The following is a 23951-nucleotide window of genomic DNA, read 5'->3' as shown; positions in this document are numbered from 1 at the left end:
TTCTAAATTGATATTTCCGAACTTAGATATTTTTTTGAATTCTTGAAATAAGACAGGATTAAGCAGTGATAGTTTTAGGCCACTTGTTTTCTTTCCCCAATTTCTTAAATCAAAATTTTTATTGATTTTATATAATATCGATAAAAATAGTTTTTAAATAACAAATATTTTGGCAAATAAAATAATAAAACATTTAATCTTCCTCTTCAGGAGAGATGATTTGAATTATCCAACTTGTAAAAATAATTTTTTAATTATTAAAATAAACTTTCATCAAAAGTAATAAAAAAATTGCAGAAATTGTGAACTTTATCTAAATACTTTAGTACGAAGTTTGCAACAGTTGTTGTTTTATGAGCTAGTCAGACAACTGCAAAAATATATTTATAATTCTTCACTCCAGAGTTCGACGCACGTGGAATTTTATTTATTAGCTTTATAAAATCCAATCCGTTTAATGTTTTGATATTTTGAATTGTCTTCTAGAAACCTGAATTATGCAGTTTTAAAAAGATATCAATATTTTGCAGCACAATTTTGAGTTTATTTACAAATTAAAGAGTTCTTTTTATCTGATTTAGTGAAATGGTTTCAAAACAGCATGGTCGAAAAAGTAAATACAATTTATAATCATTTAAAATATTTAGACATTTACAGCAATAAAATTTATAGCATCTTAGATTATAAATTTATTTAGAATCATTTAAATTTCATTTTTTTAGCAATACTGTAATGATTTGTGCGCTAGTCCACGTATGTGGATCTTGGTTGTAAAAGGAGTAAAACAAAAATAATATTACATTCCAATTTCTTTTGTAATAACTTGCTATTGATCTTTTTCAATGTACTTTATATAACTTTAATAAATATGTTTAATATATATAAGTTTTCAAATATATATGTATAGTATTATTTTGCATAATGATGAAAAAATTGAATCCGAATAAAATATTTCTGTTCAGTATTTCGTTATTAGATTTCTTTTTATTTTTTATCATTGTCGTTATTTCTTTCCTTTTTTAAATCGTCATTGATTTCTCTTCTGATGTATTTGAAATAACTTCAATTTATTTTAAAAATATTTATAAGTTTCAAACATATATATTTTTATATTTATTTAAGAATATTTTTCTTATTAAAAAATGAGTTTTTAGTCGGACTTGTTGCATGAATTTGTATAATGATGGAAATAAATTGAATCAATAATATGAACAGCATTAGAACTGGAAATAGGAATAACACAAGAAATGCTGAAAATTTGATTGAAAAATTCAGAGAGATAAATAAGATGTGAGTTTTTTTTTTTTTTTTGGAATAATAAAAATATTTCCCTTTTAAAATGGAGTGATAATGATTCTGTCATTTTATTGTCTTTCTGTGTTGGAAATGAGCCTTTTTCTAGCGACAATATGTGGACCAATAAATAAAAATTATCATGCAACAGCCCGCTATTATGCTTTCGTACAATGAATGTATGAATTGAAAGTTAGTATAAACTTATGTGACCGATGTTTGGTATATTACAGATGTACTGTGAAAATTTTAAAAAATGTTCACTACAATTCTTTAGCCATTTTATAAATCTTATTATATGCAATGGCTAAATTCAATGTGCCAGATTCCAAAAAGAAAGTATTTTAAGAAAAATTTTGCCATTGAGACCCGACGTACACACATATTTGATAATTCGGCTGTGTTTGGAAATAATTTCTGTTATGCTATGAAGACCATGTAACATCATCATTTCATAGTTCGTGAAGTAATTTTAAGATCAGCAAAAATAAAGTAGCAATTGGTTGCAATTTATTGTAATGCTAAGTTAATAAGGAATCTGAAAAAAAAAAAAAAAAAAAAAAAAAGACCATATTTTTAAAAAAAGTCATTTGCGCTAAAATTAGATTTTAATGCCTTGAAAAACATCATTCAATAAACATGAACTCCTTGTTGGCTTTTATCTTTTAATTCAAATGCTTTGAATCGAACGTAATTAAATTTGTACTCTAAGGAATTTTTAGTTAATTAGAACTAAAATTAATGGAAATATATAATTTTTGCTATTTGTAAATTATATAATGTACATTTAAATAAAATATATATATTCCATAAAAATTTTGGAATATACATATACAAATATTTAAAATGATACATTTTTACATTTATATATTTATTCTTTCGTACATACACGAACAATTCGTTAGAAAATTTATTTTTATTATTCTGAGCTGATTCTACATTTTTGTTTCCATTTCAATGTTGTTTAATTTATTATTACGCCTGCCTCTTTTAGGTTATCAACTTATAATAAAAATGAGCTAAATAATTCATGAATAAATTGGAATTAGCTAAACATATTGCCGATAGTAAATGGAAATTTATGTTAGCACTTGTTCATATTACTGAAAAATTTGAATTGAAATTTTTGAATTTGATTTGTAATTTGAAGTGAAATTTTTCTATGCAAATAAAAATTAGTAGTAAAATAAATAGTGATATTAATTTCAAAAGATTAAAAGAAAAATGATGTTTTAAAATTGAGAAATGAAATATATAATTTTCATTTTTAGAAAACGTTAGCATTCATTAAAATGAAGGTTTTTAACTAAGATTATTTTGTACACAATTATCTATAAAATTATTTCCCGTTTTAGAGCAGGATTGACTTTGTTGTGAGTGTTAAAGCTATTGTGTGATGAAAAACAGGCAATTAGCCTGTAATGAAACAAAATTTTATTATTTCTGTTTTATAATTTAATTTCTAAAACAGAAATTGAATTATAGAACAGTTATTATAATTATTTTATAATTAAGGTTATATCCGTTTTTCAAAATAATGACTGGTTTCTGTTTTATAATTTAAAATCATGATATTGTATACGTTAATTGGGACAACAAGCTTCTTAATTGTAAATTGCAAACCTGTAAATATGTTAATTTGATTAAATTATTTGAAAAACAAAGTTTGACTCATTAATTTCTGACTATAGTGGTCAAGTGAAATTTTAATTTAAGTTTATATATATTTTTTTAAATCTTAAGATGAGTAACTGTAATTACGAAAATTAGGTTTTCAAATGATATTTTTTTCCAAAGTTTATAAAAAACGCCTTTTTTAAAAACTAAAAGAAAATAAGATTGGTATCAAATAATGGTGTTTTATGAATATTTTATAACAGTAGAAAAAATTTATCATTTAGTAGATTACAAAAACTTGCTACGTTTCTTATTCCTTAAATTTACAACAGTTATATTTAATTTCGAGTAGGTAGTTGTGTGTAATTGAATGACGCATGGGTTCATTTCGATTGCTTACATTTTCATTTCATTGAATGCAAATAAATCATTTATTCAAAATGAAATATAATATTTATCTTGCTGTAGAAATAATCAAACAAAATTATCGGTTACTCGTTGACCTCAAAATTAATGATGCCTTGGTACTTTCACTTCCTAATATTTTATATTTCTTCAACAGTTAATTAAATTAAAAGAAAAAAAACTTAAATCATTGTCCTAAGAATTGTTTCACTTTTCAAGTAGATTAATATTTTTTGCAACATTTTATCATTCTATTGTAATTTTTACAATATGACTATGAATTTACGAAATAATTTTTTAAAAATGTATTTTAATGGTTGGGGATTAGTAATCAAGGTCGCAGAAAAGTTGCATTATCTGTGTGTTAGTCATTTCGGTATTTTAATGATTAAAAGAAAGCACTAAGTTGAAAGAATCTGCATGGAGATCACATCAAATTAGAAAAGTGACTATTATAACACTAAGAACAAATCTTAGAAAATATGCAAAGTAGTTAAGGAACGAAATTTAAGTATTTTTAAAATTTTAACAATATTTTTAATTACGATTTTACGAAATACAATATCATATTGTTTTTAAAAACTCTCATTTGTGAATTTTTCTCAATTATCTAAAAACAAAGCTTTTTTTTTCGACAGTTTAAACTTATTATAATTTTAGTGAGCGGAAGTAATGACATTCTAAAAAACGAAGGATAAGAATCTATACTTTATTATTAACAATAATTGTGGGATAAATGTTTTCCTTGAAATTTTTTTGATAAGCAGATTTCCTTATTGAGGGATATTATTTATTTATTATTAAACATTAGCTATTCCTCATTGGACAACTATATACAATACAAGGCTTATGGAAATAAGCGCACCAAACAATTCACTCCGTGCCTCCCCCCCCCAAAAAAAACCCCTTTTACATAAAAGCAGTTAGAAAATATGTTGAAGAATAATTTAAAGAATTTAAAGGAAAGAAAAAATTCCTCAAAATAATTAAAAGGAGACAATAAAAGTGATCAAAAATAAATTCTCTCTCTCTGTATATATATATAATGGTATTTTGAATTCTAATTTCAATTTAATTAATTTCCAAGGTTTTATCTTAATTTAGCCCACAGTAACTTCATTCTAAAATATTCTCTTATTTCCTGATTCAATTCCACTGTCTCTACTTAATTAATTCAAGAGAAGCTTTATAAAATTGCTGAATGGGCTAAAAGCCTAACTTTCCCACCCTAGAAAGCCTAGAAAAATGTCCAATAAGCGTGTGTTTTCCCTGCCTGTTCGGCGCGTCAGTATCTCAGGTTATATAAGACCAGGAGTAAAATGTTCAAGAGCTTTTTCTTCATTTCTTTCTTTGTCATTCTGTGTTATGTGTGTTGCTCGTCGCTCCTGCTTACACATAATGCCTGCTTCTTCAAGATGAAATAAAACAACGTCAAGAAACCGAAAGTCTCTTCACTGTCTTCAAAACTGCATTCTGCTTCACATAAAATAATGCTTACACAGACACACACACGCACAAAATAAGCAAATAAGCGTGGATACAAAACATGAAATACTGAAATATTTTTATGGAAACAATAAAGTATATTTTTATTATTTAATAGAGAGATAAAGTTAAAAATGAAATAATAAGCAAGAAAAAATATTAAAAAGACATTAACAAAAAGAAGAAAAAAATATTGAAATAAAAGTAATAATTTTAAGCAAGATATTTTTTCATGCGGAGCATAATATTTCTAGACTATAATAAAGGAGTAATATTATTGACATTTACAAGCGTGGGCAAATTTTGCAAGACATAAGAAAGGGAATTTTGTATTAACACATGAAATCAGAGCGATTAACCAGACCATGATATGCCAATTTTTAATGAATACTTTTCCTGCAATGCTGCTATGCAAGAATCTCAAACTATGTGTTGCATAATGAGAGGAAAAAGCTTAGATAGTGGTATGCAGATAATGGGATACAGCATAGTGGTTTTTATGGAAGGATATATTTGGTCTAACATTTCTTTTTAAATATCTCTCATTAAATACGTTCCATTAATTCAAGACATAACATTTCCTTCGACTTGATCGAACACAATTTTGACGTAACCCAAACTGTATTGATGTGCTTTTTTTTGGTAACTATTATAGACTGATGAACAAATGCAGGACTTGCAATTGAAAATTTGAATCTCGATTCCATTGAAAATCCTTTTTTTTATCTGGATTTATAAGGTATTTAATCTTGTTGTGGGGAGCATCATCAATCTAATCAAAAGTGTGGAGAATGTTGTGCCATTTAAAGTGTTATTCTTATTTCTGCTATTAAAATCAAAAAGTCTGTACCCGCCATCTTTGTGTGAATTCAAATCACTATTAAAAATTTTATTAAAATGCCATTTTTCAATAACATGCTTATTATTAAAATATTCTAATATTTTTAGGATGTCATTATCTACGAGATAAAAAAAAATCTTGATAAATAAATTGATTTATGTGTTCGAAACTTTAAAGTCTGGATCATGGAATATGTTGAGTGATTGCTATTATTATTTTAATAGATAAAAAGATATGACGGATACTGCATGAAAGTTTCACTAATAATTTATTATAAATGAAACTATTGTGTTTATCAATGCAAAATTTATTTAAAAGGTTTATTTAGAAATAGAAAAAAGATCATTTAAATAGTTGTAGTAATTTGAAATTGTGATACGAATGCATTTCATATAAAAAGCTTTCAATGATTCTTTCCTCAAAAAAATTATTTAGTTCGTTTTACATTTGAATTTATATAATTTGTTTTATTCTTTTCTTTAGATTGAAAGTATATATGGATTAACATGGAACATTCTAGTCATCGTCATTATGTCTCAAAGAATTTCAAATTCCACTGACGAAAACGAAACGTTTAATACAACGACAACTTTAAGTGATATTGATTACTCTGATATTGAATACTCTCCACCGTATAATGTCAGTGAAATGACTTCAGGAGAGTTGTGGAATTACTTAAGCGAGAACTTGCAATCTGACCAAGCAGTTGAAGAACGTAAGTGATAATTTTACATTTATTTATTTTGAATATTTCTTACATTTATATTTTGTAATTTTTCATTACCCAAATTAGTACAGAAAAACATGATGGAGAAAATTTGTTTATTTTTGTAATATCCATTGAATATTAATTATTTTTCTTTTTGTTTGCAGATATGTTTCATATCGTTATAGTTGCTTTAGTTTTAAATTCATTTTGGCTAATAACTACTTTGGCTCTCGCTGTTGGAAATGCTGTGAGTATTTTCAGAATATGATGTACCATTAAATCTTAATAGTTTAACATTTTTATTCAATATAGATAATATTTCCTATTAATAATATGTTTTAATGTAAGTCTCTTTCATAGATAAAACAATAAATTTTTATTTCAAAGTAATTTTAATTAAAATTAACTTCAAAATGTTCAAAAGTAAAATTAAAGTCGAATATTTGAATATAATTTGACAATCCTGAATCAATTACCATTTTGTGGATTCCACTTCATTATTGAAATTTCACCTTAACGTGTCATTTGTTGTTCAAAATTGAACCACTTTTCCATTACAGATTATTTATAATGAAATAATTTATTTTGACAATACATTACTTAAAATTTTTCTTTAGAATTTTACAAAAATGGATTGTACATTTTGCAGTTAAATTCCATTTGCAAAATTTTATTGAACTCTAATTTAGTTGTTTATTTTCATATAATAATGACTTTCATTAAATTATTTGAAGTAAAAATAATAATATTTCTGTTAATTTATTAAAAGAGAGGTAACTGTTTTTGTTGATTTTTTCCAAAAAAAAAAAAAATGTTCTTGTTTATTTATTTGCAGCTCAATTTAACTGTATAATTCCTCTGGAATATCATTATGATGATGTTTTTCTCATACTTTTATACTCCTTCGTACATGAAAAGAGTAAAGCAAAATAATAATAATAATAATAATAGTAACAATAATAATAAAGGAAATATACATTTAAGCAATGTTTCAATACTAAAAACAAATAAATACTCTTTATTTATGTTTATCAAAAATTCCTCTTCGAAGACTTTAATCAGTATGGAAAAAAATAAAATTTTAGGGAAAAAAACCGAATTATTATATGAATAGGATTTTGTAGTTATTCAAGAATTCGTTTAACTGTGAATGGCTATTTTTAATACATTTATTATGTTCAATATTATTTTCAAATTAATTATAAATATAATATATTTTTCAAGTATTTCAAAACGCTATACAATGGCTAAAATGACAAATTTAAAAACGAAAGTGAAAAAATAATTGATGGAAGTATTTGATGTTTTCATTTCCATTCATATAAGTTGGGTAGAAGAAAACATCTTCCATTTTTCTCTCTTAATTTTATATAGTTTTAATATTTATTCATCTGAATAATTTAAAAGGCTGCAAGATTAGGATTGTGTTAATAACAATTTTATATATTTAAATAATCATAAATTTAATCTAATAAAATTATAGGAAAAATGTATATCAAATTGAAATTTTTATGAAAAACCCATAAATTGTTGTGGCATTTTACAAAATTGTTCATGAATAGTTGACTAACATTTTTGTGATTTTAAAAATTAATTCTAAAATTCAGAGTTTGAGAAATTTAATTGAGAATTATTTAATACGAGATTTATTGTTTTATTTTTTATTTTATTTTATTTATTTATTTATTTATTTGCCTTCTTTGACAGGAAAAGTGTAAAGATATGCTGAAACCTTGGGTAGCTTCTACTATCATCATTACAATAACAGACATCGCTGCTACTGTATATTTTATCTTTAAAGCCATCGTAAGTTATTCCATACTGTTATAAAGATTTTTTTTTGGCAATTTCTGATTTATAAATAAATTTGCTTGAATATTTCTGAATGATATGAGGTGTTTTTTTTTATATCTTAGAAAACTGGAGAAGATTTTGACATTAGAGCTTCCTTTTTCACCAATCTATTTGTGTTCTATGCTTGTATGTTTTCAAGGGGATTCATCATAATATGGATTATCAATGTAAGTAAACTGAAAAATATTTTACTATTAAACTTTATTCGAATGATTTTATGCACTTATATAAATGATAAAAGAATCGATATATGTATTGTTGAAATTAATTATTAGCAAGAATTCAATGCTTTATGCTTAATAACTTGATAAGAATTATTACATGGCTATTTTATAAAATTTTATTTTAACAAAGCATTAATTTAACTTACCAAATCAACTTTACACAAATGATAAATTTTTAAATTTGTTTAAGGTTGCAAAGAATATTTTGGAAGAGTTCTCCTGTATTAAAGTTTCATTTTAAGAACAAATTGAGAACTAAGATAGAAAATGTTCTATCTGTTCTGTTCTATAAATCTGAAAATGTTCTATAAGTCTGTAAATATTCAGATCCATGCACCTCGTGGAGGAGATGTGTGAAATATTTAAGAGTCCGAAACCCGATAATGACGCATGCCATCCTTATATGGCACATGTTTATGGCATGCATCTTAATGTCTAAATACTACTCGTGGCGTTCCGATTATTCATACGAATACATCACATTTTCTTGTGAAAGGGCTTTGGAATTCTTCTTCTCTTCTCATCCAGTTATCTTTTCTACAAGCATTTATAGTTTTACCATTTTTTTTTCGTTAAAAAATTGTTTTTCGTTAGAAAGAATTTGATCTGCTACTTTTTAATGAGATCCTTCCGATGTTTTTTAATGAGATTCCAGAAAGCTTCAGTACTTTCTTACGTTTCAAAACTATCATCATTAGAAATGTTTTCTTTAAAGCTTCATCTTCAACAGTGACTTCAGAAAAGATTTTCTTAAATCACTGTTGAGACTCGATCATGTTTAGGAACATACATTTCAATGACTGTACCAATTCTTGTTTAATAATGAAGATAATGCTTATTATATAACTTCTAAATTCAAACATTTTATAAACTGGTGTTGGGTTTTTTTTCTTTTCATATCTGAGTCATGTTAACATTTGACTTAATTAGGAGCCAGTGGCTTTTGCATACTGAAGATTGAATATGGATGTTAAATTTTGCCAATAATAATTAAGCAATGTTTGGAGATAATTCAAATGCATGTTTTTCTTATACATAATATACCTTTGAGTCAATTCTCTCTTCCTGTACTTTGTGTAACAGTGTGTTTTTTGACACGCTTGGTGTAATGAATACTTTTTGAAATGATGAATAATGTAATAATTTGATTATGAATTGTTTATGAATATGAGCTATGCCGTTTTATTTAGTACTACCTGTTTGACTTAAAATTTGTGAAAAAAATACAACTGTCATGAAAAAAAAAAAAACCATTCACACAGTATCGAGAAGATTTCCTTCTTGTGTGTTTATAGACTTAAAAGTTTTTTGATGAAATTTTCGTAATTTATTACTACATTGTGTTAATTTCTCTATTTTTTTACTGATTTTGTTTGAAAATTTAGCATAAACCATCACATGCAAGTACAAATAGTTTCCGAAATTTTTTCAAACATAATAAATAAATAAAATAAACATCCCCCTCCGCATAAATATTTTAACTGATATTTTATTTTGTGCTTTCTGTGCATAAATCGAATAATGCAGGAAAAATCAAAATTATTCATGCATTTATTATCCTCCTTAAATTTAGAAATTTTTATTTTCTTTTTTGATTTACAATATCTGATGCCAGAAAGATAAATTCTGCGTATTTCTCTTTTCTAAAACTTAGTTGCCTTTCTTAATAATTTCTTTGTCTTTTCGATATTAAGTTACATATTTTAGAAACTAGGTGTTCTCTTCAATTCTTAGTTATTCTCGTTATTAATTCTCATTATTAATAAAAAATATAAAGTATTTTTTTTATCAAGTTTGATTTTTTCAAAACTAGGTGCTTTCATTAACTACCAGGTTTTTGATTGCGTTATTAATAAAAAGATAAAATCTTTTGTGGAGAAGACACATTTATATACTATAATAATCACAGACAATGATTAAAAAACATTAGCAAATATGAAGAGATAGTAAACAAAATCAAACAAGTTTATTCTACTTTGCCGGTTAGGAAATGAAAAACGCATTCATGTAAATCGAAAAGAGTGCTTGTTGTGTTTCATAGACACTCAACAATTTTCAAATGTAACTTTTCATAATTTGTAAAACCATAATGTTGATTGTAATGGGGTGAATAAAAACGTAAAAATGACGCAGAAATCACGATTTCACATCTCTTATTTATCGTGAGATTATTCCGAGAATCTAATGTAAGAAATTCTTGTGAAATCTATAAAGAACCTGTTTGCTAGAATGATGTGCGTAAGGCTCATCATTTCTTACTCGGCATTACGAGACGTGCGTTTATGTTGGCCGTTGCGACTTTGAACTTTCTTGTAATAAATATTTCCTAGAAAATAGGAATTTATAATTTCTTTTTACTTTTATGCTTTCGCATGTCCTGTTACATTCAATGTTACGTACCGATTACCCTCCGTAGTTTTCATTTCTGATCTGGAAACTACTATGACATTTGCTTTTTTTAGTTTATACTACTATTATTTTATTATTTTTATTTAATTAATTTTAATTAAAAACAATATTTGTTTAGAATTAATTACTTATTACACTATTAATATTTTCTTACATCGGCTTGAAATTCTTTTTATCAGCGCTTCCACCGATTAGTTCGTTCAGGATTGTGACGTCAGATAATTGTTAAGACTAAAATTCTCTATGTAAAAGTATAATAATGCTGAAAATACGTGAAATGTTTTGTAACACATGCATTTAAAAAATATTATATGTGAAACTTAATACATGTAGTATTTGTATACAATGCGATATAGTACAAATGGCTATAGATTCCAGCTTCCATCGTGCCAATTTATAGAGAAAATTTAAGAAAAAAAAAAAAAAAAAAAAAAAAAAAAAAACGGTACTCTAAAACAAAAAAACGAAATTGCGCATTTCCTGCATAAAAGTAAATAAAATACTACTGTCAAATTATGTCCTTGAGTATACGGTACTCAAGGACTTGAGAAAACTTGAGAAAACGGTACTCTAGAGAAACCGTACTTGAGAAAACGGTACTCTAAAACAAAAAACAAAATTGCGCATTTCCTGCATAAAAGTAAATAAAATACTACTGTCAAATTATGTCCTTGAGTATACGTTTTAATCACTTGTCAAAATCTCTTTCGATTTCTGATTCAAATCAACTCCATTTGACTTATAATTTCCTCTATAAATAAGGCTATTTTTTTTCATAAATTCCTTACTGAGTTTAATAAATAATACTTTCATTTTTTTTTTCATTGCGTGAACTGTATTTTAAAACATTATCGTCAGTGTCTGATAACAGCAGTCACATACCTTTTTCTTACCAGAAAAAAAACTTTTTTTTTCTTTTAGAAAAGCACACTATAAAAATTATTAAACTATTTTTATTGACCACTTTATTATATTTTCATTTGTCATTAACCTTTTGCTTTCAGATCACATTATGCGTTTTTGTAGCTCAGAGAGCGCAAGAAATTGAAGTAGGAAAAAGTAAAAGAATGGTAAGTATAGAAAACTTTCTCTAAATCTAAGTTCAGTTTAAACAAAATACATATTTATAAAATATAATTGCTTAAACTATTTCGGATTTTTTCTTTATTTAATTTGCAATTTTTTTCTGACATTCAGAAATTTTTTTAATTAATATTCTTTTTTTGACAAATTTCTATTATCCTTTTTGATGGAAATCAAAAGGACCTATCAAAATTGCAATTAAAAGCTAAATGACATTTTTTTTTCTGTTTCGTACATTTTAAACTGAATATAATGTATAATTGCGCATATCCTGCATAAAAGTAAATAAAATACTACTGTCAAATAAAATTTTGAATCGAATCATAAAAAACGCAAAATTTACTAAAGATATATATTTTATTCAGAATTCCTTGCTGTGTAATCAGGGGCGGTCCGCGCATAGGCTCGCGTAAATGCAGTAATTTCAACTTTTCAGTCTATAAATTTAATCATTAATTATTATATTTTTAGTTAGTATTTAAATCCGCCAACAGTCTTACACAAATTCAATTTTTTTGTCTTCAGGGGAAAAGCTGAGACTGGAAACTGGTTTTCCTAAATCTGATTCCCTATAATCAAAGTGCGTCTGTCTTCTCAGAAAGAAAAAAAAATTTCAAGGGGTTGCATTTTTCCTCAGTGAAAACTACAGTTCTAGCGATGCCAAAAACGGGATTTCTGACTTTTTTTTTATTGTGAGAAAATTATCAGGCGGCAAAAAAGCGGATAGTTAATAAGAAAATGAAGAATAATTTATAGCAAATAAAATAAATCAGAGGTAAAACTTCATTCAAATTTTAAAAAAAAATATCCTATATTACATTATAAATATCTTTTTGATTAAAATATTTATTTACATAGCATAGTATTTCTCTACATCTTCTTAATTTAAAGATTTTTCCAGCGGCACTTATTTCGAATCCGAAAAAATACAAATACATGATAGCGCACTTCCTTTTTATTGCAACAATAAAGTACAAAGAATTTCTAAACTTGTCACATTTTCCGATTAGAGAAACTGGATCACTTGTCGTTGTTCCTTTTTAGTGCAAACATTCTAATGGAGTAGTCATAATCTGTCTGTAACAGAATAGTGGAATTAGGATCAAGCCTTCAGAGCATTATCACAGCAGTATAACAATAAAATAAGAGAGAACACAAGAATATTTGTATCAAAAGTGCAGAAAAGTTATAATTTATTCTCATGTTGTTATTGAGGATTTATTAGTATCCATTTTGACGTATGTTTTTATTAGAAATGATAAATAAATTTTTTAAGCTATAGAGTGAAAATTTCATAAAATTTTCTATTAAATCTCTGTTTTTTTCTTAACAGCCTTTCAACTCCGACTTCAATATCATGCCCTACTCTTTGAATCCACCTTATGATGCATTTGAAACTGAGAGTTCAACTCGAACTTCCAAGAATTATAGGCCTCATACTCCACCCCCAGACTACGAAGGACCTAACAGTAATTATGAATTAAAAGTATTTTTCTACAGCAAATATTTAAGCTCCAATTACCTTGACAGTTGCCGATTATCAGTGCTAGTAAGAATTACAGCAAATAATAAGAATTACTGCATATTAGTCTCTCTCTCTCTCTCTCTCTCTTTTTTTTTTTTTTTTTTTTTTTTTTTTTTTACTTTTTCATATACGAACCATGTAAAGGAAAAATGCCGCAATCACCAAAAAGCTCAAACTCGAGGATTTGAAGAATTTTTACGTTTCACACTTCTCTGAGTTCTAATAGTTTTGGAAGTATGGCTGTCTGTCTGAACAAAATAACTAAAAAAAAAAAAAATTTGAGCTGGAAGGATGAAATTTGGTAAATTTTCTTTATACCAAATTTTTATATTAATGTCTAATTTCGAATGAAATCCATTCAGAAGAAATCTGATTTTCTGGTTGTTCGAATATAAGTAATTATGATAACTAACAAATGAAGAGAGCTAGATGGATAGAATTTTGTACAAGGATTTAATAATTAAATTATATAACAAATATGTATCGAATTCGAAACCATAGCCATTAAGTGGTTGATTGTCTAGTATGCAAACTGAAAAACTCATTGGGGGCCGTGGGGGCAAGGTTTCGGCTTGTGAACCGTAGGGTTTCAGGTTCGAGACCCGATTCCACCGAAGAACCGTCGTGTAAGGGGGTCGGTTGCACGTTAAATCCGTCATGCCAAACGTCCTCCTGCTGATGTGGCGTGAAGAGGGGGGGGATGCCCGATCAGGTGTCGTCCTCGTCATCTGACCGTGGTTCAAAATTACGAGGTCCGTCCCAAAATAGCCCTAGTGTTGCTTTACAACGGGACGTTAATATAACTAAACTAAACTAAATCAAAAACTCATTGATTTAATGATATGAAATGTAGCATGCATTTGACTATAATTGCAAACCTGTGTCAAATTTTTGTCCGAGAGTGGGGTTCAAATTATACAGATATGAGGTTTCATTCTAAAGTTTCAGATCTCCTGTAATTTTTTTTTGTCTGATTGTCTCTTATCTATTTTTGATAAATACAAGTGGAATTGTAGCACAGAACTTCATTATTCATTAATTGAATGAATTTTAAAAAAATATACACAAAACTGCTCTTATATAAAACTACAGTTTTACTATTTGAATATGCATTTTTAAGTTCGATTTAAATAAAAAAAAATTATCTTTAGATTGTTGCGATGTTTTCAGATGAGCGAATGTATTTTTTTAATCAAAATAGTGTTAGCAAATACGGATACAATTTTTAATATTTGTTCTCCCTTTATTCTTTTATTTTACTTTGAATCTGAATTAAATATTTAATACTTTATAATATATTTAGCTAAAATTCGTTAAATACGTTATAACTATTTTACGAGATCGCAGCACATTATTCCATATTTATTTGCCATACATGTACTATTTACATGAGTTTTTGATGTGTATTCAATGAATCAATCAATGAATATTCAATGAATGAATGTGTATTCAATCATTATAAATATAATTAAAAGAATTATAGTATGACTTGAATATATAGTTTGGGATACGAAGACTTGATATCTAGCGAAATTATTGTTTTGAAGAATAACAATCAAAAATTTTGTTTTAAGATATTTCTGGTGAATGTTTAAGATCAGTGTCAAGTTTTTTATTTCGTCTCGGATTTTGATTATAGTTGAAACAAGTGTTCTGTGAATTAAGTTCCAGGAAAATTTGTAGAAATGGAGGAATTGTCCCCATGATTCAAGGAATATATTGATTGCTAAGAAAACAAACACTAATATTTTTTTTAATTTCTTTTGCATAATCTGAAAAAGGCTCCACTGAAAAAAATGTAAAAGATCTTCAAATACTATAAATTCGGTACGGAAAAGCTCTGTTACTATCGGTGAAACATTTTTTGATCATGATAATTTCATCCTATTTGTTTAATTTTAATATAAAAATGTTCTTTTTTTTTCTTAAAATTTTTAATTTATTTCTAAATAAAAATTTCATATCATTTTAAAAATTATTGCTTTTTTCAATATTTTTTTCTTTTTTTGTAAATTAAAAATTATTTTTCTAGTCGCATGAGTATTGGACAAAATATGTAAATTTCGCTATAAAATATGTTGTGAGAGGAAAAAAGAACCCACCGAAGAAATAAGAAAGTCAGTTTTATTTTCAACTAACTTATCAAACTATCTGCATAATTGAATCTACCTCATAGTTTGTTTATGAGATAACTGAGTGAATTATTTGTAGCTGTGCAGTGGCATAACTATATAACAAAATGCTATGGATCCGCGATTATAGAGGCCCGCCTACCCTTTGTTTTATAGTTACACAATCGCATAAACACAGTTACTGTATATGGTTATGCAAAGCATTCTTCATTTTTAAAATTAAAATTGATAAAATACTGCTTGAAGAATTCTATGAGACAAGAGTAGATAATTAATCTAAAAAAAAAATGTCGTGATAATAAAAAAATTGTATCAGATAAAAGTAGTTTAGTAATATGAATGTTACTTTTGGAAGCAACACGATGGCTATTTTGGGACGAGCAGTGTGATTTTGAATAATGATTAGATGACGTGGATGATGCTTGAGATGGCATTTTTCTCTCCAAGCTTCCGCACAGCAACTTCTGGAGGGCGTTTGATCCGCGAATTCAGATTCATGTCCGTCGGGACTAAATTGCCACTCAAATCTAGAACCCATTGGCCATGAAGCTGAGACCTTACCACCAGACTGCTGTGGCTTGAATAAAAATGTATATGGATCTTAATCGTTTCAGTAATTCATCTAAATTATAAGAATCTTAAAAAATCGGTCAACACTGTTATAAGGAGTAATTAAGCCTCGCAAGAAATCAAATAATAGTAAACTCTTTGTTTTTAGTATTGTTAATTAGGGGCGAGTTTTAATTTTTTAAGAATCTCATCATAAACATTTGTCCGAGTACCTCTGTATAATTTATGATATCTCATAATTTATTCTTAGCCTCTGTTGGCATATATAATTTTCATTTACTGCTTCTTTTATTATTCACTTCATATTTCTTTGGATTATTAACAGATAACAAATATTTGAACAATGCAGCGTCAATAATCTGAACAAAGAGCTGTTAATCTTGTTAGTCATGTCAGTGCCGTTATTTTAAAGAAGCCAAGAAGTAAAATGAGAAACTTCGAGGACTAAAATTTATGAAAATTGTAAGCAAAGACTGAGATTTGTTATGGTGTTCTTGCATTATTTAAATGTTAATCATAGAGCTTTGTAGTTTCATATTCAAATTACTTCGAATTTTTTGTTTAATTTTTTATCAATCCTAGGTTTAAAATTGAGTTCCTGTCTAACTAGCGATCTGGAATATTGGCACTCTTTTGTATAGTTGCAACATACCAGTATTAACATTTCATTCTGAATACAAAGTAAAATCCTTTACCAGTGAAGCTTTCGAAATCTATTGAGTAATTTGTGATTGTTCTCTGCATGCCACTAAAGATTTTTATCTTTGCGCAGGCAAAAAGCGACGTCCCTCCCTCTCATCGGAACCAGAAACAATGACCCTTCCTCTGAGTATGCCAAGCAGCCGTGCATCCCTCTCGCAGAGACCCCTGAGCCAGAGCAGCTACCTGTACGATGACCGCGTGGAATTGCAACACAGAGCATCCTGTGCAGCGGAGACTGTACTGCATCATGCTTATGAGAACAAAGGATTAGTTATGGAGGGAGAAGGATGGATGGGTAATGACTCCTTTTTTTAAAAATAAATCTGTGAATGACCCTGAATTTAAAGTAATTCATTTGTCATAATCTTGAAAGTTTAAATGTGACAAATAAATGTTGATTGCACATTTCTTAATCGAGAATTTTTGTTAGAGGTTAGATATCTTTATATCCACTTTCATTCAGAAGCTAGAAGATATGTCGATCTAGACATGTTGTGTACCTCTTAATAATATTTCGGGATGACCAACGAAAGGTGTAATAGGAAATCTAACGCATATTTGAAGAATTCTTAAGAACTTAATATATATATATATATATATTGTTTGTAGTATACAATATAAATATATAGTAATATTAAAAATAAAAATCTGAATTTAAAAATTTATTATTAATAACATATTTTCTAAAATATTTGTTTCATTTAGCAATATACTGCTTGTTGTGTGGATTTTTTTATTCGAATTTTAACATGCAGGGTTTATAGAACGAATCCAGTTTAATGCCTCTTAGCTTTGCCTTGCTCTCCATCGTGTAATTCTCTCTCACACTAACCTTTGCTTCCTTGCAGTACATATAATATTTAAAAACACTCAAATTAAAATTGTATATCTCAGCTCATTGATCTTTGCTACAATCCAGCATAAAAAATGTAAATAAAATGTGAAGTTTACAATCCCGAAATTAATTATTATTCATATTTAGTTTTTCCGCACATATAAAAGAAGCAAATCTGTATGAGTCACTAGACGAGAAAGCAGCATTACAGATTTTGGTAGCCTATTAATTACATATGAATATCAATGTTTATATAGCTTTGAAAATATCAAAAAGTTTGCTAAACATTAATTCTTACTTCCGAATTAGCATGTGGTCTGCTATGCTTTTTGTCGCAAAACACTCTCTATTTAATACCTAAAAGAATTGAAAAAAAAAAAAAAAAAGCAGCAGCGGGAGGACTTTTGACCACTTGAATCTCCTTTTGAGAACACTTGCACTTGAATTCTTGCACTTGAAATTTATGTCCAAGCCAATTGCTCCAGTTTAAAATCCACTGCGCATCTTTTAAGAAGAAAAAGAATGTCATGTCACAGTTTAGCTTTTAGATAGTATACTACTAGCTAGTACATACATTTATCTCGCGATTCACGTGAATTGATTCTACGGGCAGAGTGATATATTTTTAGGTTTAGGTATTTAAGATAATAAAAACAAATCCTTTTTCGATCGAAGATGAATTATGCCTGTAGATTTAATACACATTCATAGTTGCTGGAATTCAATATAATCACATTATTCTTTTATGAGGAAATGTGTTATTTATTGAATTGTGAACTTTGTCATCTGTTTAAATAAATTATGAGGTCACATCTCCAGGGTATAATCGCAAATAATCAGACTGTTAGATAAATCAAATCGAGAATCAAACTATTAAATAAATTATCGTTCTTGTCTTGAATTGCGTTTATTTATAACTACGTATATCAGGTCTGAGAAACAATGAAATATAATACATACAATTATCTTTTCTTGCAAAGGTTTATTATTTTTTAAAATTATTTAATATCATAGAATTTCAAGCAGTAATGTAGATAAGAATGTACTGGTGATGCTGTTGTGGACTTTTTCATGAAAAAAGAGAAATTATTTCGGTTTAAGCAATATAAAACTGCTTCAAATCAATGTGTTTATATACAATATATATATATATATATATATATATATATATATATATATATATATAAATTGCCTAAGTCGTCAAATCTTCTTATTATATAAAAGGCCACTATTAGGCAGACGGAACATTACAAGTTCGTGGATGAGAGGTTGCCGCATAAGTAAGCCGATTCTGGCTTCTCTAGTGGGTAAATCAATGCTGAGGACTAATTACTCTCCTCCAATTACAGGACGTAGGTCATACTGAAACGGTTGCATTATGATGGAGATGATGACCCTTCAATCTCCGTTTTCTTCCTCCCACTGAAGCAAAGATGGTCATTCATATTGGTCAGAATTTCAAAGCAGGGCGAGGATAGCTCACTTGTGATTACTGTATCACATGATTTAAATGAAAAATTTCTTTGGGATATCATTCTGTTTTTTGTGCAAATGAAGACATCTATGAACTCGAAAACTCTTCCACTGTACCAATATAACTTTGATATGAAATATAGAATGTTTTTTTAAAAAATGTCCTCGTATTTCTAGATTTGGATAAGTTTAATTCGTATTGGAAATATCTAGGAGTTCTAGTTGAGATTTTAACGAGTGATTACCGTTAATTTATTATTTTAGTTATTATTTCTAAAATAATCTGAATACAAACTTATTAATTATACATTGTCGTAATTTTGTTTACAAAGTTTATTCGATTTGCAAATTATTCGATGTATTGAGATAAAAACAGTAATTAGATAATTAGAAATTTAAAAACCAAGTATCGATTAGCAAATTAAAAGAATATTATCTTTTATTTTAGGAACAATAATAACAATATGAAAAGAAAATTAAAGGATTGAACGGAAAATTTGGCCATTTTGATACCCATTACCTGCATGGCAAATAAATTACATGCTTTCCAAATAGTAGTTAAAAAGTTTGATTCGATAGCACCTTGGTTTTAAAATAAAAGTAAAATTTCAAAAGGTTAGAAAACAAAATAATCAAGTCGAAAAGTAATAATAATTTTTTAAATAATAAGATGATTTATGAATTTTATTGTGTTTATTGAGAATTTTATTTCAGAATTTTTATGCTTTTCATTTTTTTCAATAATAATTTTGATTTTAATTGAAAATTTCTGAAATATATTTAATTTAAAAGAGACATATTTTCATATTCTATGGTTATTTTCTATTGTTCACATTTTAAAAAACTTTATTAACATATATGTAATTTAGATATTTTCTATTTTTCAGGAATACCCCGACCACAGCTGAAAACTTCTCATTAACATCGTGGGATTGAATTTTAAACATCACTTCATTTATTTATCATAACATGAAGCTCATATTTGCTTTGAAAAGTTATTACTTTGATGTATTTTTTTGTATTTCAGAATTTTATTCTGAGTGTTTCTTATTTGTGCGATTTCAGGAATGGAATGCAACTTATCGCATCAATTGTGAGTGCAATTTGCTTAAGGAAGTTTAATTTTTAAAATAAATCAGTTGGTAGTCATAATTTAACCGTCTGTGCATACTTGTAAATAGACATAATTTGATCGAAATATCATCAATTAACTAATCTCTCATGTATATCTATCACTTGTTTTGAATCCACTCAATAAAATGTCTTTTATGCTTTTTGTTTGTATTCTGTTTGATTACACTGATTAGAGATAAGGTAAATCACATCACAAACACCACTTCTACATCTCTCAGTATTCTTTAAGAATTTATTTTTACTTTGTCGTATACGAAGTAAAAAGGAAGTATTGTTATCAAAGCACACATTTTTTTTTACATTATGTCTGTTTGTCTGTGAATGGTAACTGAAAAATGTTTTGAGCTAGAGAATAAAATTTGGTACATGGACTTCTGACCAAATTTATAGATTTGGTCAAAATCTATTAAATTTTGAATGGATTCTATTCAAAAGAAGCCTGTCTTTCTAGCTGGCTGTTCAAATACAAATAAACTCAATGGTTTCAAAATGTAAAGTGCTAAATAGATAAAATTTGGCATGCTTGTTAGCATCTAGTATGAAGGGTTTTTTCAAATTTTGAAACTGTAGAAAGGTTGGCGTTCTAGTGGCTTGTACTTTAGCAGAAATGCACACGCAATGACTTAAACTAATGAAATTCGGCGTGCTATCTTGTGAATGCAACTGCAGTTCCGTAACAAATTTTGATTACAATCGATCAGAAAAAACTTACTTCCAAAATACATATTCGGACGAAAATTATGTAAGACACTAAACTGACGCTAAAAAACAATATTTCGTAACTATTGCTCGCCAATGCCATATAGGGCATTCACTACCTTACCCGAAATCTATAATTTTATGCAATGAGAGGGGTGGTAAAAATCTTCATTGAAGAATATGCGAGAAAGTTTCGGAAAGACACTCCTTTTGGTTTAATAAAATGGACAATTTTTTTTTACATTTTCCCATATGTAGTACACAAAAAGAAAATTTTGAATTTGCCATAACATTCAACCTTGGTATTTTGATGAGCATCCACTTTTTAATAATAATAACAATAAAAAAACATTTTTGCAATTATATCAGTTAGTATTGTGTCTATGGAACCAGTAAACCAAAGCAAATTTGGTATGCAGTCTTTACACCGAAACTGTACTTATATCATATTTTGGAAGTCTATCTGTACGTGCGGATGTGAATGCAATAATTTTGATGATAAGGATGAAATTTTGTCAAAGTCTTATCATCTGAACCGTAGAACTGCTTGAAATTTGGAACCTACACCGTCATGTGTATTCGTGTAATGTTGTTTGCGACAACTCAAAAACGCAACATGCTACATTAATTAATTTCGGCAGAGGTCTTGGCAACCGCAATGCAAATGTGCATCAAAATGTGGACACAATGGTTCAAAAGGAATATGTACAAATATGCATGCATACTCGATTTTCTTAAATATGATACGAAATTAATACTAAAAGCGTTATTATATTTTGTAAGTTTACTAGAATGTAGTGGGAAGACCGTTCCGGCTGGTTTTGACATAAACTCTGGAGGATATAGATTTTGTGTGTGGGTGGCTCAAAAGCTAGGATTACATTCACTAATTATTCTCTACTTCTGGTCTAATCACTTCTCGTAATCGCTCTTAATAATGGTATGCATCACAAAAAGTTAATATATTGCCGTTATTGGCAGTCGGTAGTTTTTCTATGAGAATCATCCGAATTCTACCCATCTGGCTCTTATTTTTTGAATTATCGTATTTACATGTATAAGGAAGGACAGACATAATTTAAAAAATTATGTCTTGTTAATATTTATGAAAATCTCGAATTACAAATTTTTAACGATTGTAATATTTTTTACCTCTCACCTTAGAATGCCGTGTTTGACATGTGTATCGAATAATTTAATTTTAATATTTAAATAAGAAATTAAGTGAAAGTATTAAGTAATTTAAAATTTAAAACACAAAAATCACTTTAAAAACTTCAACATCTCGGTTACGCTTTCTATTATTACTAGGATTGAAATATCAATAAATGTCCGAAGCATAGGACGTATCATCTGTTTAGGACGTTAAATAAATTCATTGCTCTAGAAATTAATTTAAAAAAGCAACAACGGAAGCACAGCAAAATAAATTTTCAAGTACTTTAAAACTTGAAATTATTTCAGTAGATGCATGTTTATTTCTAAAGTAAACTGATTCCAGAACTCGAACTTTGCACTTCACACTTGCTTTGTAAATCATTTTTACTTTCTTGCATACGAAATATAATTTACAAAAAGAAAACCTTTAATCGTCAGTTGACAAATTTCCACATTTTATATCTCTTTAGGGCCACAAAATATGTTCTTGGAACTATATCTGTTTGTGGAACGATAATATAAAAACGCTTACAGCTAAAAAGATAAAATCTTTCAAAATCTATCAAATTTTGAAATTAATCAATTCAAATAAAGTTGTTTGTCTGTCCGTGTGCAAGTGGTCATGATAACCACAAAATGCGAAGATAATTACAACTGGATGTATAATTTTAGCATTTAAAGTGTAAATCGGTATCAAATTTCTAACCATATCCATAACCATATCCAGACTTCAGTTTAGATAAATGAAACTTGCTATGTTTTCTTGTTACTGAATTATTTGTCAAATTTTGATTTCAGTCACTAAAAAATATTGACAAAATGTATACTCGGTTTTTTTTACTATACTAGGAAGCGCAAAACACTCATATGTGGAAATTTGATAATAAAAATCGTAACATACGTGGAATTCGGGGTTTTGCCGAAGGTCTACATTTCTTAGGCCGATGTGGCATTAGGAGGTAATCCTTTACTAGGGAGTATGTTGTTGTTGTTTCTTATGGCACTTGCCACGGACAAGCCCGCTGTTCGAAGACAGCCGATTTAAGCCTAAGGGGGAGCGCCTCTTGTTTTTATCGTAGAGCCATCTTGGACCAAGAGTACGACTTGACTACTCACGCATCACTCATTCGCTTGCACAACCTCTTTTTACAGGAGGGCACATTCACACATCTCACAGATAGAACAGGAAGAACAATCATGCCCAAACATGGACTCGAACCCAGGACACCCAGATCACGGGGAAGAGGCGCTACCCCTATGCCAGGACGGCGGCACTAGGGAGTATGCTTGAAAATTTAGGGATAATCACTCTTGTTGGTTTTTCTTTGGGCTTTTTATATATATTAATTTATCGGCCGAAAAGATCCGCACCATTATTTCCTTCATTTCTAATTTAATATTGGAATTAGTTCAAATTACAACTTTTCTGTGTATCGCCACATAATATCAATGTAACTTTTTCACTTCTTTTTTTAATATAATCCTCGTGCAGGATTGATTCGAATATGTACAAAGAATTCAAAAACAAAAAAAAGTTAAATTAATTTACACTGTTTAAATAGCAATAATCAAGAAGCGTTTAGAAATTGTTATTTGAGTAAAGATTGTTTTGAGATTTTTGGCATTTATTGTAGCTTGAGATACCAGAGATTTTGATCAATGCCTGCAATTATCATTGTATGTAATGAAGATATTTTATTTTAAAAGAAAGAATACTTGAAAATCTTTCTTGGTATTGAATTTTCCAATTTTAAGAGTTTTTTTTTGTTATATATCATCACTCTTTTTGCACAATTCGTAAAT

General features: G+C 27.8%; 1 protein-coding gene across 1 annotated transcript in view; it reads left to right on the top strand.

Annotated features, from left to right (window-relative positions):
• LOC129961616 (uncharacterized) overlaps positions 1-20433 on the top strand; it is a 63016-nt gene extending 42583 nt beyond the window's left edge. The window contains exons 2-9 of the mRNA XM_056075123.1: positions 6125-6356; positions 6515-6597; positions 8058-8156; positions 8267-8371; positions 11842-11907; positions 13254-13389; positions 16920-17144; positions 20045-20433. Of these exons, the coding sequence (XP_055931098.1) occupies positions 6125-6356; positions 6515-6597; positions 8058-8156; positions 8267-8371; positions 11842-11907; positions 13254-13389; positions 16920-17144; positions 20045-20079 (981 nt within the window). The 3' untranslated portion in view covers positions 20080-20433. The remainder of the gene's footprint in view (positions 1-6124; positions 6357-6514; positions 6598-8057; positions 8157-8266; positions 8372-11841; positions 11908-13253; positions 13390-16919; positions 17145-20044) is intronic.
• Positions 20434-23951: the final 3518 nt, after the last annotated feature.

This window comes from Argiope bruennichi, chromosome 2 (assembly GCF_947563725.1).
Source record: "Argiope bruennichi chromosome 2, qqArgBrue1.1, whole genome shotgun sequence".
Lineage (NCBI taxonomy): Eukaryota > Metazoa > Arthropoda > Arachnida > Araneae > Araneidae > Argiope > Argiope bruennichi.
Note: the sequence above shows the minus strand (reverse complement) of the source record. Positions and strands in the feature narration are given on the sequence as shown.